General features: G+C 38.3%; 1 protein-coding gene across 3 annotated transcripts in view; it reads right to left on the reverse strand.

The window, feature by feature from the left end:
- KDM4C (lysine demethylase 4C) overlaps positions 1-20,269 on the reverse strand; it is a 287,512-nt gene that overhangs the window by 36,177 nt on the left and 231,066 nt on the right. For all 3 annotated transcript variants that reach the window (XM_042451543.1, XM_042451544.1, XM_042451545.1), the window contains 2 exons: positions 1,872-2,057; positions 164-334 (listed from right to left, as the gene is read on the reverse strand). In XM_042451543.1, the coding sequence (XP_042307477.1) occupies positions 164-334; positions 1,872-2,057 (357 nt within the window). The remainder of the gene's footprint in view (positions 1-163; positions 335-1,871; positions 2,058-20,269) is intronic.

Raw genomic sequence — 20,269 nt, forward strand, 5'->3', positions numbered from 1 at the left:
GGGAAGCTCCTGAGAAAGTAGTAATTCTCTGCTGGAAGAAATAACAAACATGAACAGAATATTAAGTTAATTATCCTGCTGAAAGGTCAGAAGAAATAGTTCAATTTTACTTATTTAATTTTTAAAGAAAAATTAAAATTTATTTCTTGAAACAAATATTTACCACAATGTCTTCAGGGAAGGTATCTCGGCTGAAAGACCCATCATCAAACATGACTTCATAGAAAACTTGAGATGTGATTTCTATTACGCGGCAGCTGTAGTATCGTGTATTCCTGTGTTTTGCTATCACAGTTTGCCCGACTGAAACAGCTTTTTCCAAGGCTTTTGATTTCTTAAAAAGAAATATTAAACAAACACAGTGATTTCAAATGCCATGGCTGTCATTCTTTATTACCCTACAGTGTTCTGTACAGTGATCATTTATTTATTTACTCATTTACTTGCTGATTATCCTGCTTTTCTCCTGGCTCATTTAACAGTGTAAGTCTTGCTTTGGCCAGAAGTCTTGATGGTGTATATCACTAGTAGTTGCACTATTTCTAGGTTCAGGAAGGCAGATAGGTCTGTTAGCTGTGAGCAGTCTTTTTCACCAGTAATTTACTTATTTCATGGCTGATGTACCCAATTTTTTCCCTTCTATCGCTATTTCTTATGCTGGTGTAGCATTGCCAGGGTAGTGCACCAACAGAATGCTGGGTTTAGACTGCTTTGTATGAAATATTTCTGTTATGAATGAAAATAAAGCCCTGCAGCATAAAGAACTTATTAGTTTGATTCTGGTTGTTGGCAGGCTTGAGATAACCAAGAACTGGAAAACTGGAAAGTGGAATATTGCAGGATGGTGGACAAGACTCTGGGACTTGTGGTTAATTGAGAAAATGGCAGATAATAACAACAGAGCAAGAGGCTTACATTCTGGATTGACCTTTCATGAGATTTGGTACCCATTTATTGAATACATCCAGCAAGATTTAGTCTCTAGACATCCCCCAATTTTAGCTAAATTTTAATGGAAAGATGTCTTTCAGGATCCCTGAATATACCTTTTATCTATAATTTTCAGGGCCTTATCGGAGTTATTGTCTTTATGTATTGTTGTTTTGGTGTACTGTTTGTTGTCATGTTTTGTTTTAGAATGTATTAATAAATTTTAATTTTAAAAAAATTGAAATATTTCAGTTTAAGTAGGACTCACAGAAGGGTCTTCTTTGCTATAGCTAATGACATTAGAAATTAGGTCAGAGTTCCTACACAGTACAAGACTTATGCAGGTTAACAGTTAGGTGAAATGCATATAATGTGGTATAATTTCTATTTCTTTACTGTATGTGTTCTACAGATAGTCAACAGATGGTCACTTTGCGAGGTATGTGGCAAGTGGATGTGTGAGAGGGGAATCTGTCTTTAGAACAGTGCTGGAATACTGGAATCATTGGCCTGTGGGGTATTTCAATCTGGTCAATGGCCTCTCCTCCTCAGCCCAATTCCTCTTCAGATCTGCTCCTCAGTTTTCCTTTTGAATAAATGTACATACATGATCCTTGTTTATTTCATAAGAACCACAATCTGATCTCCTTAGCACTAAATAGTCCCAAAATATCTGGGGCAGAGGAATGAGCTCCTTTTAAGAAACTAACACAGTTGCATGGATATACCATTCAAAATATCTCGATCCAATCTATGTAGTCTTTGTTTTTTTCCTATTGTTCTGTGATAGTCAGAAACTGGTTAAAGACAGCAGTACTCATGGTTAGCAAGCATGGATTAATTGGCTTCAGTCTAGTAACAACAGTCTTTTTGGGGGGGGGTTGTTTTTTAAAATAAAAATTAAATTAAATTAATGAAATGAAATTAGGGTAAATTCTTACCACATTTTGACTGATCTTGTGTCTGAGACATGTGATGTAGACAACATATGGCCAATCATCTGGTTCCATCAGTACTCCTGCAGCATGGGCACATGTAACATGGAAAGAAGCTGGACAACGTCCATAAGAACACTGGATGCAGGCACCAGATATTTTCTTAATCCTTTGTCGGCAGAAGATGCACTTCTATAGGTACAAAGCAAATTTGTTAATGAATTTGATTGTGATTACCTACCCAATATGTATTTCTGTTTTCCCTCTATGTGTAATATACATATTTCTCCTGGTTGGTGTCAAAGGTGCTACAAGATTTCTTTGAATGCTGATACACAGCTATATCTCTATATAAATGTCTGGTTTGACTATGCACATCTTTCACTTACGTTCCAGTATGTAACCCAGAAAAATTTAAGCTTGAAGTAAGAATTCTTAAATAATTGTATAAATTAATACATAGTTCATTGTTTGAGTTTGGTGGAAACTTTTTGTAGACAGAACCCATAAGCAGAGATCTGTTCTACACAGTAAGAGATATTTAAAGCTGACAGAATAGTTTGTTGATATGTGACCATAAATTTATGAAGGATCAATGTAATCTCCTCACTAGCAGTTTACCAATGTATGAATACATACCAAAAATAATAGTATATTTTATTCACAGCCCTGTCTTTTACCCAACAGAAATAATTGAGAAATGATTCAATATATTTTAGTCTTTTTTAAATTATTGTTTTAAATTGATTTTACTATAAGCCACTCTGAGATCTTGAGATATATGGCGGGAAATAAATATTTTAAAAAAATAAAGTTTCTGGTTTCTCCAGCCATATATGCTGGTCTGTATATACTGTGTATTTTGCTGTCAGGCTCAATGTTGCAAGATGGACTATTAGATTAAAAGAATGACATCTACTTGCCTAAGGTTTGTCAAGTCAGTCTAAGCATTTTTAAAAAATCTACCTTCATTTCCCACATGGTGCACTTTGAAGTATGTATGATAGCAACATACAAGGATGAAATATAAAAGCAGATTAAAACAGAACACACTAAATTCTGAAGAAAATAACTACAAGCTCAGCAACAGTTCAGTAGGAAGCAGTTAGAATTATTAAAACAATGCCATATTAAAAACCTTGAAAACTTGCGAAAAGACAGTATTTGGGCTGCAAGCCTAAACACAGTTATTAGATAATAAAGGTCCATTGAAACTGGCTTTACAATTTCCTCTACCATCTAAAAGACAAAAGATAAATATGAACATGGATACAACCCCCAAAATGTCTGCTTTCTCAGTGGAGACATTCAAAATCAAAGGACTTATAGGACATGGATAAGTGTGGCAAAATCATATTTTTGCAGAAACAATGACAATAGATGCACCAGCCAAACTTGGCAAAGGTTACTCTGAAACTTGCTTTCATGCCATCAGCTATAAGTAGATCTGATAACCAGAGACTGGAAAATGTTGAACATAATTACCTCAGTGTTTCCATAAAAAAAAGAAACATATTTAAGTCAGAACATTTTACCCCCAAAAAATCAATGTGTTGGCTTGCAAGCACCTTAATGTAATTCCCGTATATCCGTGCATGTAATTGCAAAAGTTGTGACATAAACTAGCAAAATTAAAATTATACCTTTACATTTCAATATCATGCACACGGCCTAAATGTATTTGTATGCACATGGTTTTATGCGGATAAAAAGACCATTTGGTAGGATGTGATGTTTTCTTTAATTTTTTTTAAAGAATTTTAAAAATTCAAAATCTATTTTAAAAAACCCCTGAGGCATCTCCTTTCTTCTCCCACTGAGCCTCGTTCTGCTCACACTATTTCTTCCACCGAATTCCAGCATTTTAAAGGGATGTAGGCAAACACCACAGCCCATTTCTGCCTAAAGAGAAATGTTTGGGGAGCAGTGGCGTCACTCCCCTTAAGGTGTCATCTGGTGTGGCATGCACGCCCAGCCCCCTAGTGACACCTCTTGATGCAAGACATGGCATGGGGCAGGTATGGCTCTTGCAAAAAAGATCTGGGTTCAAAATTATAAAATTTTGGGTAACCTGCATCCTTCTTATATGTATTTATTTTAACTCCATTCATTCTGTTTCAGTACATGAGTGAGAAACAGGGTTTTCAAAAATTCATACGGTGACTTCCCTTTTCTCCAAAGTTTAACACTCGGATGGCGATAAGAATAAAATACAGATAGGATTTCTCACTTTAAGTCTATAAAGTTTTTAGTTTATCACAAATCTAAATCTAAACGGCAATTTAAGTAAAATAAATCTCTGCTTTATAGCACAAACATAATTTAATTTAGCTTTTTAATGCAAATTAAAAAGTACCATATAGTACCACTTTTTAAAAATGAAGTTTGATCTTTCCACTGATAATCTACAAACTGTTCCATCCAGTATACAATGGATAACACATTCCTCATCAGTAGGTAAAGAGATTCTTTACATCTGAGGAAGTAGATTGAAGTCTACGAAAGCTCAGGCTGTCAACTTCTTTCTTTCACTTACTCTCAAAGGTGCTAAAATATCTCTCTATGTACTGATTCTACAGACTTCACAGCTATATCTTTACATTACTCATCAGTTGAGCCATACACCACCAGCACCTCAGTTTTGGCTGGACATAGTATACCTTTATAAGCCTTCATTGACTGGTTAGTAAAAAGAGGCTGAGACATTTATCATCAACTTATCAAATGATCTTTCCTGTTTATGGCACAGGAGAGTTTGAAACATTTTGTTAAACTGGACATACAGAAACTGTGTTTGGTTTATCAGACTCCAACAGAATGGAATAGCATTTTTAAGTTATGCAGCATTTTATGTTATGCAACAAACAAACCCTGGTGCATTATTGCCAACCTTGGAAATTATTAAATGCATTAATTTATTTAATATCCCACCTTTCCCCCAGCACAAAACACAATGCAGCTCACAGCACAGATTAAAAGCAAAATATTGTTAATTTAAAAGTTTCAGAAATAATTAAGCTTTCCTAGTAAAAAGAGCACTAATTTAAAACACTTTAAAAGCATTAAATCAAAAATGTAGTTAGCTCTTTAAATGGATACACATTTTCAAAAAACAATACATTTCTCCATTTTTGGCAAAACACGCAAAAAACCCAAACAACAAACAAACCCTGTTACATTATTGCCAACCTTGGAAATCTGGAATATCCCTGTTGTTTGTTGTGGCTTTAAAAGATAAGCTAATTTATTCATTATCAGAAAATATACAATATCCAATATGCCATATTATTTAGTGTTTCCTGGTTTATTTATCACAAAAATCAATAACTAGAACTCCTAAAAATACATGAGCAATGATTAATGCTAGGATCTTCAGATGTTTTATTTCTTGAAACAGAACGACTCCCAAACAATCTCATTATAGAGTGAGCAAAGAAGCACAGAGATGCTGTATGAACTGCTTATTTTTGTCTTTAAAACAAACATTTCTGTCTTTCAAAAGTATTTCCCACTATTTTAGCATATGCTAAACCAGAACTTAGGCACTGAAAACAAGGGCAGAATACCATGGGCCAATCTCATGGATCTGACCTCTACCCGCCCTGGCACTTGTGTAGGCTGGCATGGCTATGGTGTGTGTGAGAGTTGGGATGCCAGCCCAATGCTGTGCCATGGAGCCGTCACCACACACTCATTCTATGTGAAGCCTCCTACTACAGCCTGTAAGGGCAGAAATGAGGCTCCTGGTTTCCACTTGGCCAGGTGACCCCTTCCAATGTCACAGACCACAACTTGGGCCTTCACAGAGAACAGTGGCAGCAGTACATGAGAGGCTATCCAGTGTAACATCTGTCGGAGTGAAGTTTCTGGCAAACTCCGCCTTAAACAGCCAGGTTTTTAGACTGGGGATAAGGGCCAGTTGGGCTAGGTTCAGGCCAGATCTGCTAGATTGGTGCCAGTCAGCCCAACCTGTTTGTCTGTGTCATCTAAATAGGATGACATCAGGCCAAGAAAAAATGAGTCTTTTGGTTCATGTGTGTAGCCTCATAGAAATAGCTCTCTATTTATTTGGAGAAGATTTTTTTAAAAAGGATGTCAGAATCTGCAAACCAAAGCAATACTTGTGATTTACATAAGAACTGTTGTACAACTTTATACAGTCAGCCCTCCTTATCCACGGATTTTTTATCCATGGATGCATGGTTTGAAAATATTCCAAAAAGTATAAATTCCAAATAACAAACCTTTTCCCCCCGTGTTATATAAGGGACACCATTTTACTATGCCATTGTATTTAATGAGACTTGAGCATCCACAGATTTTTTTTTTATCTATGGGGGACCCTGGAACCAAACCCCAGTCGATAACAAGAGCCCATTATATAAAGAAATTGCTATTGCTTTTAAGGGCAGGGACTTGTGCAGACACAGGAAGGCTCTAAAAATGTCTTGTTGGTTAAAATGAAAATATCTCCGAGGGTTGGGGGAGTGTGCTTCCCTTACAAAAATCTATTTAATAAATTCCAGGAATATTACACTCTCTTCAGCATCATATATATTTCTAAGTGTGTAGGCAATATCCCACATTGGCAGCAAATTGCAATGTGAGTTTTTTTAAAAAAAGAAAAACACACACATGGGGATGGAATGGAAAAAGCAGCTTAGAAGATGTATGCAGCCCATCGGTTGCACTTTGCCTATCCCTGACCTAACCAGATGATAATAAATGAAAACATTTTTATGTGAAAAGTGCCTGTTCTGAAAGTAGTGACAGAAGTTTAGAAATGGGGGGGGGGGGGGGGTAGTGGGAGGCATCATGCATCCCCTCTAGAGCTGTTCCATCTCCTTGCTTTCAGAGTAGTTCTAAGTCTTCAACGATGCAAAAGCATCTATGAAACATGCCTGGGGCATCAGCTTCATACCCCCCAAATGGCCCCGTCTTGCAGAGACAGTCCCAATCAAGCTATTTTTTTCAACTGCTTTAAATATGTCCCAGCTTCTCACTCCTCTTCCCACTTCCCCCCTTTGTTCTCAGCTTAATTGCTGCAAACTGAACTGAGAGTAGAATGGTAGTTTGCATTCAGTTAACTCAGCAGGTGGGAAATGAGAGTGCTGAACTCTGCACTTCCCAGGAAGGTCAGGCAAAAGTAAAGTGCTACAGCCTCTCCTCGGTAAGAGTTTCTTCTTCATATATAACTTCTTGCCATCTTGACCAGAGTCTGATTGCCTGGCCACATGTGTCCTGGTTTTCATCTGTGACATGCTGAAGTATATGCAGGGTCCTCTATATTCCACATGATTTCAAGGACCATCTCAATATAGCAGTAATAATGCAAGGACGCACATTTTCACTCCAGATGTCTACCACAGAGTCTGGATGGACAGATCCTCCGTATCTCTAATTGTTAAGCAAGCAACTATTAAAGATGGAAGTGTGCTCTGGTCTTTCATATCTGGATACCCCAATGCCTACACACTAAGAACCTGAAAGCACCCCTATCCTGATGTTGCTGAATTGTTCTATCAGCTTATTGTAAACAACCAGTATGTATCTGTGCAGCCACCTAATATCAGGAGACACTGTATAATGCATGAGTCCATCTCTGTGTGGTATAGTGTGCTTACATTTTTAACCATGTAGCCCTAATATGTGGCTCCGGGTTGTTGTTGTGTGACATCAATTCACTTCCGGCTGATGGTAAATCTATCATGGGGTTTTGATGGCAAGTTTCTTCAGAGGGGGGTTGCCTTTGCCATCTGGTGAGGCTGAGACAATGTGACTTGTCCAAGGTCACCCAGTGGGTTTACATGGCTGAGCCAGGATACAAACCGTGGTCTCCAGAATCATAGTGCAATGTGACTATGTATGGGGAAACATCTAAAAATATCTTTAAAAATCCCAGCAAGATAATAAATTCCCTCCTTATTTGCCCGCCTCTGGTGGAATTCTCCTTCAAACATATACATTTCAAGAAGGGAAATGCATACAATGAGTAACGGAGGAAGCAGAGGATCTTGTCAGCAGCTCTGAATTTTTAGAACTATTCCCAGAAAAGTTTCTTTACAGAGTTCAGTTTCATTTCTATATTTACTACAAAACATATGTGTGTGTACTGTGTATAGAAACCAAAACATGCAGAGCAAGAGAGAGATTTAACTATTTACTAGCAGACAGCAGTTTAAAACTGATTGACTGAGATGCAGCTCTGAAGGGATTAAGTTCTGAGCAATATCCTACAAGCAATTTACTTTACTGAGGAAAAATGCAAAGAATTCTTTATCACTAACTGGGTGCCTGCGTCTTAACCAATAAACCTTCCATCCTTCTGAGACTAGCTAGCCTGCCTGCTGATATCAATAAGCTAAAAGATAAATATTTTCTTTTCTCCCACAAACCTCAAAAGAGATAATTTAAATTAAAAACACACACATCCCTCCTCACCACCAGAGATGGAAACAGCCCTGAGACAGTCAGTCACATTTAAGGCTTGAATGTTCAAATATTTAGAAACAGGAATCTTGTCAAGCTCCGACAGAGAATTCTGAGGGTGATACAAATACTCATATCAAAGTTTCATCTACCTTGAGGCTGGCCTACTGGCATTTCAACAATGTGCTGCAATATGTCTTTGAGGTTTAAAACAGGAACATATCAGAATCCCTATGCTCTGGGCAAGAGAAGGCCATGGTCAATTATGTCGGTGAATGCTCTCTGCCTCTGGGTGGAAACATGTTGCACTTTTGAAGTCCATGGGCAATGACAGGGGAGACTGCCATTATTCTCCACTGAAGTGGAGCCACTGCAAGTGTAAATATTGCAAATGTCCTTTGGATATTGTGGCTTAGAAAGATTGTGCCACCAGGCGATAGCCCCACATCATTTTCCAACATACCATAACAAGTCAGTAATGTGTTAGGCTCATTGAGTGGTAAGAAGTAAATGACACATAATGCAATGCAATGCAATGCAAAGCCACAGAGGTACAACCCTGTTTCAAGTACCAGCCCCCTGACTTCCTCTTGTACCAAGGCAAGAAGCAAACATAATTTGACAAAGGTCTCAAATCCCATATTCAAATAACCACATAATCCCCTCTTGCAACCACAAAAGAGCAGGGACTGGACAAAATCTCACTGAGTGAGATCTAGCTGTACAAACTACGGCAATGTTACTAGAAGGAATATTTTACTACTGGGTGATATGTTCAAGTATATAATGTTATATTCTCTCTGGTTTACACATATAGTGATACTAAATTCTCTCTCTCCAAATTTACATGTTAGTGAAATGTAAAATGAAAGTGCATCTGCACAGTTATACAATATCATATTTGCCCCCATTGTGGTAGCACGGTTAAGAGGCTGTTACAATTATAGCAAACACAATGGTTTTGTGTAACCAGTGTGTAAAACCTAGTCAGTGAATTTCAGGTATTAAGATGAGGCTATACGTTTAAGAATATAGATATATACAGGCCCTTAATAAATGCAAATTGTTTATCAAAATTAAAATACCTTTATAATCAGGAGAGTTTAATGCCTGAAAAAAATCTCTTCCCAAAATCACAAAGACTTATTATTTGTAAAATACATAGGAGATAATTTAAGAGGGTATATCCTTCGAAGCTCTAATCGGAAGCAGTCAATATAAATTGTGGTAGTGTTCCCATGGAAGAAATGATGTAGCTGTGAGGATGGATTTGTGCTTACACCCTAAAAAGATTTCTGTTGGGTGCCTTGATAGAAGATATGTACTGCGGATCACAAAACCTAGCAAAAGATCAGAAACTTTCTGCAGATTAATATTGGCTTGTGTAACTGGTGGATTTTCCTTCCATTTTCTGAAGCAATATGACATGGGCCATTTCCTTCAGCAATCTCTGCTTTATTAAAACTGTTTCTTATCCTGTAGGCATCTTGTTCAGAGCCTACATCCATCATGTATTTGTTCTTATACTGTAGTGTGTAGTCCTATGGCTGACTGTAGACAGTGTATTTCCACTAAATGGGCTCATATTACTGCAAAAGTTTGAGAATGGAATCACTATTTCCAAGAGGTTTCACCAAAAGAGACATTTTAAAGGGAAACTTGCTATTCTGGGAACTTTAGGAAATAATGAAGGGAAAGTTTATAAAAGTAGAATCACATGAAGAATTAGAATTCGTTCCGCGGCGCCATTCGTAACCCGAAAAGCATTCGCAAGCCAAAGCCCCATAGGCGCTAATAGCGAAAGCCGCGATTTGGTGCGAAAAAGCGCCGAAAAGCACCAAAAAATTTTTCGTAACCCGAAATAACCTTCGTAACCCGGAACAGTTTTTTTTAATGGATTTTTTTCGTAACCCGGAAATTTCGTAACGCGGCGCATTCGTATCCCGGGGTACCACTGTAGCTAGAAAGAGGGACGTGTACAGGCATCCACCCATCTCTTTTTGGTGAATCATTTTTGGACTTCCTCTGTTTCAACACATCTATCTATCTATCTATCTATCTATCTATCTATCTATCTATCTATCCTCTTCTCAATCCATTCAGCACTCTGTGGATTTGTTGTTTTTCTTCTCATCTACTCAGTATGCTGGGTTTTTTCCCCCCTCTCAGTTAACTTGATGGCATCTAGCATTCAGTTTTATGTTTTCAAGTTAAACCCATCAGTTTGCCTCAGGTGGAAAAACCAATTTGTTTGGCTGTGGATACTATGCAGTTTGACCTGGGGAGCTGAAGAGAGTGACACTTGCAGCTCCATTTCAGGCAGCAAAATATTTAAAATTTGGAAATGCATGCAGACTCCTTCTAGTCAGTGGTAACAAGATAGATAGATAGATAGATAGATAGATAGATAGATAGATAGATAGAGTACTTCTTTACAAAGTGTAAAGCCAGTAGAAGACAACTCATGAAATCTTACGTTACTAATTTTAAATATATTATTTACCACCCAGTTTTCAAATGAAATACAATGCAAACCTTTAAGGAAAAAAGAAAATGCTAAGGAAAAATAAAAATGCCAGTGTGGTGTAGTGGGTTGACACTAGGAGACCAGGGCTTGAATCCTAGATCCGCTATGGAAACCCACTGGGTGACTTTGGGCAAGCCACACTTTCATCCTAAGAGGAAGGCAAGGGCAAATTCCCTCTGAACAAATTCTGTTACGAAATCTCCATGATATGTAAATACTTTCAAATCACTATAAATCAGAAATGACTTGAAGGCACACAATTTGTGTTCAATTATTTTCTGTCCGCTGGAATTTTGGTATTTTTTCATCATAGCTTCCAGTCTTCATTCTTCCAACCAACCACAGTGGGTTCAGCTTTGTTGGCTGGGTGGTCTGCTGCAAATGTTTGACAGAGTTACTAGCTTTAAACCTATTCCCTACAGGTTCTCCTGCCCTGGAGGTATTTGGAGCTAAAGCTCTGAATAATCCGGACTTGGGACTGACAACCGAATAATGAGCTGAGCTATAAGTAATCAGGCAAATGTCTGTATTGGAAGTGTGTGCGTGTGTATTTTACCTACAAATCTTTCAGCGATCCCAGAAGGTGTGTTCTGGAATCACTGTAATGAACCACTACATAAAAAGCAGGAGGAGGAGGAAACACTTCTAAACTGGAAGTGTATTCTGCTCTCTGTACTGTTGCTGTTGCTGTCAGTGCCATTTTTAGTGCCAAGAACAGTGATTGACTGGACTACTCCAAGAGACATTCCAGGACTGTGTCAATTTGATTAGCTATGTGTACTTCTTCCCATGATGGACAGAATAAATATGCTCTTCTGCAGACTGTCAATGCCAGTAATTCTCATACAGGCTACAACCTGTGATATATCCTGGCTGCACTGATATGGAGTGAGCAACAACATTTGTTTGTACAGCATAATCATTATTCAGGATTCCAGTTGGTATCACATTTTGCTTCTTATCCATTTTGTGTTCAGGTTCATATACCTGAGATGGAGATTAAAGAAACACTTGGATATAAATTACACTTTTCCTCTTGGTGTTTTAAAAGTGAGAATGTCATATGTTATTGGCTTATTACATAGACTCATCTTCCTTTGAATAACCTCTTTTTTCTACTTACTATTGCTCTACATTAGGCTTTCAGAGATTTGCATTCTATACACATGCTCACACATATATATAAAAGTGATGTCAGCATGTAGGATCGGTTCATAAAACAGGGAAGGTAGCTCACTCCTTTGTAAGTTTTCCAGCAAACTGGCAGAGCTAGAAAGCTCTTATATATGGTCATCTATATATTGTAGCTACAAAACTGTAATCAGTACCTGATTTACAAATTTGTTTCAAATATATTTTCCCTTATAATTTAAATGTGTATTCTGCTGTGAAGGGAAACATATTAGTATATCACAACCACAGAGAGCAATTTAGGCTATTGTAATATGTACAATTGCTCACAAGGGAAAGGTTGCCCCAAGGCAATGGTGATGGCTACTGATAGATTTCTAAGTAGGCTGTCTTTGATCTTCTAAATTCATATTAAAGAAGCTTACAATCAAAATCTTTGAGTACTGTCTCATCAGGATCTCGCATAGTATCAGTACTAGAAAACCAAAAGCTGAACAAGCTGAAGGCAACAATTTTCTATTTTACACAAAATGCTAAGATAATTATTCTTTAATGTCTTTAAACGTAATCCACGTGAATAATTTTTGGGGAGAATCAATAACTTCTGCAATATTTTCTGAGCACATGGAATTCAACTGTTTTTTCAGGGATAAAAATGGCCCATGCCTACACAAATGTTTGTGGTGCAAAATTAAGAGTATTCCACAATACCCAAATACTGAGATAGAAAACACATGAGGCAGAACATTTCTTCTGAGTAGCCAACAAACCACTTTTCCCCTCCAAAAAAAATGTAACAAATGACTCTGTCCAAAACATAACACCACTGTTATTTCCCAAACAAAAACTTGTTGTGAATCCTCAAAATTATGAAAAACAGATAAATGAAAGCATCTGGTTATTTTTATCTGCAAGAACATCCAACATTAATAACACCATAAGGTAATTTTCTACACCAACTACAAATAGTTGATTAATTAATTAATTTTATAGCCTGCCTTTTTTCCTGGCATGGTACTGAAGAAAGCATGCAAAAATTAGTAAAAATAAGAAAAAGCAAAATAAAATAAAACATCAAATAATAAAAAATTAAGACACAATTAAATAAGTTATCATATTAAAATTCCATTAAATTTTTCAAAGTGCAATGTCATTCAAAAAAGTATCAATAAACTGAAAAAGTACATCACCCAAATCCCATGAAAAATTGCTCCCTTGAATCAAAGCAGTTTCTACTGAGGGAACTGTCCCTCAGTGAAGTGTCATTCTATGGTTCAACTAGTACTGTCACCACATTGTAACCTAGCTGAGCTATCCATAGCATTCCATGCTGCCTGATAATTAAATTTCAACCTTGAGGGATGATGCCTTAGCACAGCTGCAAAACCAAACCTCAATGCCATTTTCCCCGTTTTTACATAGCATATACTTCCAGAATAGACATTTCCCTCTTAAAACCAACTGTTAGATCCATCCCTGGATATTACAGTGGTATCTGTTAAACGATATAGTATTCAGAGAGAGGCAGCCAATTTACTAGTGACTCTATGCATCACTTTTATTTTCCTCTTTTAAAACCTCAGTTATCTTTGAGTTCAAAAATCTTTTCAGGCTAATTGGTGCTCTGAAGTGGCAGCCACCTAGATTGGATGCCACAGTTCCTCTACTTCATGTTACCTATGGCACATAGTTGCCAGGAGGAGTAGCCCAATATATGGCTTCAGCATAATGATGTCAAAGGGACTCACATTTTGACTTTTGTAGGGTTGCTCTCATTCTATGCCCTGAATAAACACCATCCCTCTCTGTCTCACTGATTATGTAGTGATGGATACTTTCTGGGAGAGGCAGTTCATAAAGTTTTTTTATATTTTCATCCTGCTTTAGCCCTGAGTATTCATAAGTGATTGGCTGTTCTAAGGTGACCTTTTGTGGGTGTATGCACAAGATCCTTCTATCCTTTCCTTTCATTTTATTAGTACCTCCACCTGGCCCTTCTAGGAGATGACCAAATGAGCATATACTCCCACCTCTGAATAGGGATAAAGGTTGCTTCTCTTCTTGAGTATTCAACACCAGCTTCTCTGAATCACATTTCAAACACAAAATGGGGAGTTTTGTCCTAATAATTTTATTCTGTATGAGTCCTAGGGTTATCTGAGTGAAGGCTTCTGTGATTTAATTTCAGCAGAAGCTGCTTGTCACACAACCAGGTAACAAGAAACATCTGCTCAAATTCCCTCTTCTACCTGATTATTAAAGACAGTAATTTCTACAGTTTTCACTCTGGTAATCCTGTGTGGGCAAAAAGGTATCCCAATGCGAAAAAGCAATAGGTTTGACAGGACAATTTGTGTCCCAGCTGATTTTGTCAATTTAAATAAAACGGTACATACAAGTGACTGAAACTCAGAAACACTTTTTAAAACTCTAGAGATAACAATATTAAAAAATGCCCACTTTGAACCTCTGGTTCTATGTGAACAAAACATAATGTTAGGGTACTAAAATGTTCCATCTGCTAGGAGTGGGGTCAAGTACAGAGACAGCAATTAATCATTAGATTACTGGATTCAGCACCAATTATTATTTCAGTTTGAGCCTCTCTTTTCTGTAACATTAATTTAGTCCTTGATCTGCTGTCATGCAAATTTTTCAGCAAATGAAAAGATTTTAAAAACCATAGCCAACTCCAAGTCAAGATTTGCCTTGAGCTTTGAATATAACAACAATCATCATTTTCCAGATACAGCCCCACTATAAATAGGTAAAAGACCAGTTATCACTAATGTTTTTAAAAATACAGCCAACATTGTGATTTTCCATAAACTATTTCACAAAATAAATTGACTGTCCACACAACCTGATTTATATTTCCAAGCAATGTTTGTTTGTTTTTAATCTTGGCCCTTTATTAGCTCTTCATAGAAATGCCATTCTATCAGTGGGGGGGAAAGCACATTGATTTAGGCAGCATTAGCACACAGCTGATTCCTATTTAGTAGACATTTGTAGATTCCATTCATGTTGGGCTTTAAAAATGAGTTCACAGAATTTATCATATTGACTCTGTACTCTCTTCTCAGTCAGACAACACGTTAAGATAATCTTGATCAGGAACCCCTCCCACCCCTGGCCAACACACACACATTTCAGCAAGAGCAGATTTGGCACACCTGCTTTCCCTAATACTGTTGCTTTGACCTTTGCTCAGCTGTATGACTTCAGATGAAATTTCATTTAAGCATCTTCCCAAAGGAAGTATTGTTCCCCTTTTAGTACATCTCAAGCTCACACACAGCATCTTATGCTTCAGGCTTAGTTTATCAGCAGTCACCTGGAACCAATTAGAAAACCTGGCTGTTCTCTTCCAGGCTCACTATTTCCACTCCAAGGGCAAGCTCATCCCATCATGATAACATACCATTCTAATAAATAAACTCTGTAAATACTCTGTAGTATACCATGCAATTCAAAGGTCAACAGAGACTATCATAGCTGCCTAATGACTCTAATTTACCACGAAATAGGGCATTTTATGCCATAATTCCTATTGTATGAATACACATACTAATGTATATTATACACTAGTGCATGTAGGGGTACAAACAAATCATTTACTCATATTTGCATGCATTTACTATTTAATACAACTAACAGAAACCAACAAGCACCTGGAACAATTACTGAAGAAGGTCAAGGAGGAAAGCACCAAGGTAGGCTTAATGCTAAAAATAAAGAAAACAAAAATAATGACCACAGTAGAGCTAGTTCATCCTAGACAATGACAAAATCAAAATAGTTAAAGGGTTCCTATACCTTGAATCAAATATAGACCAGAATGGAGACTGAAGTCAAGAAATTGGAAGGAGACTAGGAATGGGAAGGGAAGCTGTGAAAGAACTAGACAAAATCCTAAAGTACAAAGATATAACTGCACACTAAAGTGAGGATAGTAAAATGCCATTGTATTCCCCATCACAATGTACAGATGTGAGGGCTGGACAGTGAAGAATGGTGATAGAAGAAAAATCATCTCATTTGAGATGTGGTGCTGGAGAAAAGTGCTGAAGATACCATGAACAGCCAAGAAGTGGGTCCTAGAACAGTTCAAGGCTGAATTCTCCCTGGAGCCAGGATGTTTAAATTGAGATTGTCAGACTTTGTCCTCATCGTGAGAAAGAATTAATAAATACAAAAGATAACAATGCTGGGAAAGGTAGAAGGCAGTAGAAAGAGAGGAAGACCACATGCCAAATGGTTAGACTTGATCAGGGAAGCCACAGAACTAGATGTACAGAACCTGATCAGGGCAGTCAAGGGCAGGGAATCTTGGGGATGTCTCATCCACAGGGTTGCCATGAGCTGACGTTGACTTGAGGGCAGCTAATAACAGCTAAGATTCACAGACTATGGAAGACACCAGTGTTGCTGAACATTTAAATGAAATATTTTGTGTAGTTTTATAACAGAAAATGTAGATTTTAGTTTTCCCTTCTATGGGCCAATCTGCCCATATCTGCACACTCAATGGGAGTTACAGTCAGTCACAGCCCCTTCATGAGTGTTCCTATTTAATGCACATGTATGCAAATGTATTTTCTGTACTTACGCTTTACATTTTCAAGTAAAGTCTTTTGGTTATGCATACAGCAAAAACTGAATGGCTCAGGGAAGTGGCCCAGAGGCTAATCCTGTAAAAATATATATATTTTAAAATATCAGTAATTGCTATGACTGGAGAAAGGTACGAAAGAACCTTACTAGGGTAGTGTTTTTACTAATTTTATTGGACTCCTAAAACCTGATGTTGAAAATGACTGCACCTCGCCCCCAAGACAATAAAAGCCAACTTCAATCTTTGTCTGCAAGTCTTTTCCAAGGATTCCTATATTCTATGGCCTAAAATCTTAGATCAGCTTCTTTTCCCCTGATATTTTCATGTTATCCCACAAAGAGGTTCAGTTAGTCATAATAAATTAGAACTCAACACCAACAATTGTGCACAATGGGAATTACAGGGCTCCAAATACTGTGTAAGTAGTTTAAAAATTCAGCTCTTGCATATTTCAGTTAAATGCAGTAGTTGCATCAACACAAAAACTAGAATGGATAGGCATGCACAGGAAAAGGATATATGAAAACCAGTGGATAGAAAGAGGAATTGAATGTTATTTAGATAGGAAGGCAAGGGAGGCCGGAAGAAGCGGGGGGGGACAAGGCAAGGAAGGGAGAAGCAAAGAAAAACAGGGCCCAGGCAGCCAGCGGACAACGGCACAGCCGGAGAGAAAGAAACCCAGAGAAAAGGGTGGGAAGCAGGAAGCGGGAACGAGAGCAGAGTACCGGAAGAGGAAGGCAAGGGGGGGGAGCAAGGGGGGCAGTCGGGGGAGGGGAGACGGGGGGGGCCAACAGAGGAGGGAAGCAACAAAGACAAGGGCCCAGGAACCCCGCCGGCCCAACCCGGGCACCGGGGGACAGGGAACCACGGGGGGGGCCAAAAGAGCGGCCAAACAAAACGGCAGGAGAGGGGAGGGGGGAGAAGTGGAGGGGGGAAAGGAGGAGAAGAAGCCGGGGAGCGGAAACAGCACGAGGGAAGGAAAGAAGCGAGACCCCGGCAGAGAGGGAGAGGAGAAAGGGACAAAAGGGGAGCGACAGGGGGGGCAGGGGGGCGAGGGAGAACGGAGGGGAAGAGGACCAAAGGGAAGGCCCCAGGAAGGAGCAGCACAGGCAGCCAGCAGAGGCGGCAAGGGGCAAGAGGGCGGGAAAGGGAAAACGAAAGGGGAAGAGGCGAGGCGGGCGAGGAAGACGAGGAGGTGAAGAGCGGAGGAAAGACGAGACAGGTGGTCGGGGCAAACGAGGCAGGAGGGTGACGGCAAGGACAGGGGGACCGGTTATCCGCGGGGGTGGGGAGCGGACCCCCATGGAATAACAAAATCGTGAATGCTCAAGTCCCATTAAACATAATGGCAGAGCAAAAGGTGTCCTTATAAAAAGGGAACAAGGTTTGCGGTTTGGATTTAACTTGTTGGAATATTTTCAAGCCATGGATGCTTGTATCCGTTGATTAAAAATCTGTGGATAAGAAGGGCCGACTGTAATATCCTTTGAGTTCATGGGAAGTTGCATCCATTATATTTTAAACATATTTTTGAGCAAATACATGGGAGACCTTTGGAAGATACACAAAATCAACTGAGAAGTGTACAGTATAATCCTCTGGATGACTACATAGAAATACGTTCCACTTGTTCAATGGGTTTTATTCCCAGGATTCAGTTAATAACCTGAAACCAGTGTGCCATAGGCTTGGAGTCCAAGTGTCTCTATTGGAAACGGAAATTTGTTAAAAGTAAAATATGTACTTTGATCAAAGAACTGAAGATGTTTGAAAGATGCATAAATCAACTGACACAATATCTGCCTGATGGAAAGCTGTGAATAAGTGCACTTTTAAGGAGGAAGAGAAGTTATAAAAATATGTTTTGTTGATTTTATAAAGAATTAGGGACTGATTTATTAGTTCAGAACACTTAAGAGTTGGCGAGCATTAAATATGGGTTGAAAATCTCTAAACAACCCAAGAACTGGTATTCATTAAAATAAATCACATCAAATGACACTTGTATTATAATATAAGCACACCATGGCTCCCATAAAGAATAGAAAACTTTCACAGGAAAAATATTCCCTGCGCTATGCTGCATATTTTGACATAGGCAATCATCACGGTAGAAGTCAGACAAAAAAATTGTCTGCTGTAGGTAAGAGCCTCATTATCCCATTAAAATTATAATGGGTCTATTTGGCTATATAAGTATAGTAAACAAATCATAAAGTAGGAATGCAATAAATCATTGTTTGGTTTATCAGTTGCCATTTCAACTGGCTTTTTACAGTAGAGATGAACAGAAAAAGGATAGGCTTTATAGTTGATAAGAATAATGCAACTGCAATCATGGGTATTGCAGATACTGACTTCATGTCTGTAAGGAAACATTTGGAAGTGCACATGTGCAAAAGAATCTTCTGGAGTGATTCCACAGCAGGTGGCTTAAATGAGTGCATGTACATACAGGCACTGATCAATTAGGGACATCTGCACTGCAGAAATAATCCAGTTTGACACCAATTTAACGGTCCATGGCTCAATGCTATGGAATTCTGGTGATGTTATTGTGACATGCAGCCCTGACCTCCAATGACAGATTGGCCTAGTGAATACTGCCATGGGTTCTTTAGCTAAGGCTCTGCCTGAGATATATACCAAAGCAACACTATACTTAAATCAACTTAGCAGTGCAGCAAGATCCTAGTTACAATATGGTCCCTCCAAAAGGGAAGGGGTATACTGCTCATATTCCTTCAGTCTCACTCACTAATGAATCCAAACACAGATGACTTATTTGAAGTTCTATTCAACAGTTTCATTTGTTACAACAAAGCAAAACAAAAAATCTCAAGTTGTGTGTCATTAAGTTAGATTGGAGGGTACATGGAACAGGGCGTTCTCGTGTACGCCTCAACTGTGGAACTCCCTATGCAAGAAGTTAGGCTGGCTCCATCTCTTTAAAGCTTCTGGTAGCAACCAAAACAACGTTGCTGAGCATGACATTCAATGTCTAAAATTACTGTTGTTGTTTTAAAATATTTTTTATTATATTTCTATAGAACATAGAATTAACAGATCTAGAGTGTGGAAGAGACCACAAGGCCATCCAGTCCAACCCCCTGCCATGCAGGAAATCCAATCAAAGCATCCCCGACCAGATGGCCATCCAGCCTCTGCTTAAGACCTCTAAGGAAGGAGACTCCACTACATTCCGAGAGAGTTTATTATAATTACTATTATTATAGTACAGTGTAAACCCGCTGTACACATTACAAACCCAAAACACACCTCACACGCATACCAACTAGAAAAATTACAAACTACAATCCCTCACCTTCTTTTAACGCTTACTGGAAAATCTTTTCACTCCCACTCACCAAACTGAAGACATAAATATATTAACCTTTCTTCCTAATTTATACATAGAATCAGTTAACCTTCTATTGCTATTTTCACTGTTTTAAAAATGGATTCTGTTTAGAATATTTCAGGAGTTTTAAAGAAGTATTTTAATATATTTTAAAATGTTTTATCTTGTATTTTTTTGATTTGGGTTGTTATTATTTATTGCTTCTGGGAGCACTTGTGGCCTGAAAGGTGTACTAGAATATTTTATAATTAAATAAAAAATGCCACTTGTTTATCCTGAAATGAACTTGCAAAGCTACAGGAACCAGTAGAGGTTTTAGAAGTACTGTATAGGCCCGC

This window comes from Sceloporus undulatus, chromosome 2 (genome assembly GCF_019175285.1).
Source record: "Sceloporus undulatus isolate JIND9_A2432 ecotype Alabama chromosome 2, SceUnd_v1.1, whole genome shotgun sequence".
In the NCBI taxonomy this organism is placed as follows: domain Eukaryota; kingdom Metazoa; phylum Chordata; class Lepidosauria; order Squamata; family Phrynosomatidae; genus Sceloporus; species Sceloporus undulatus.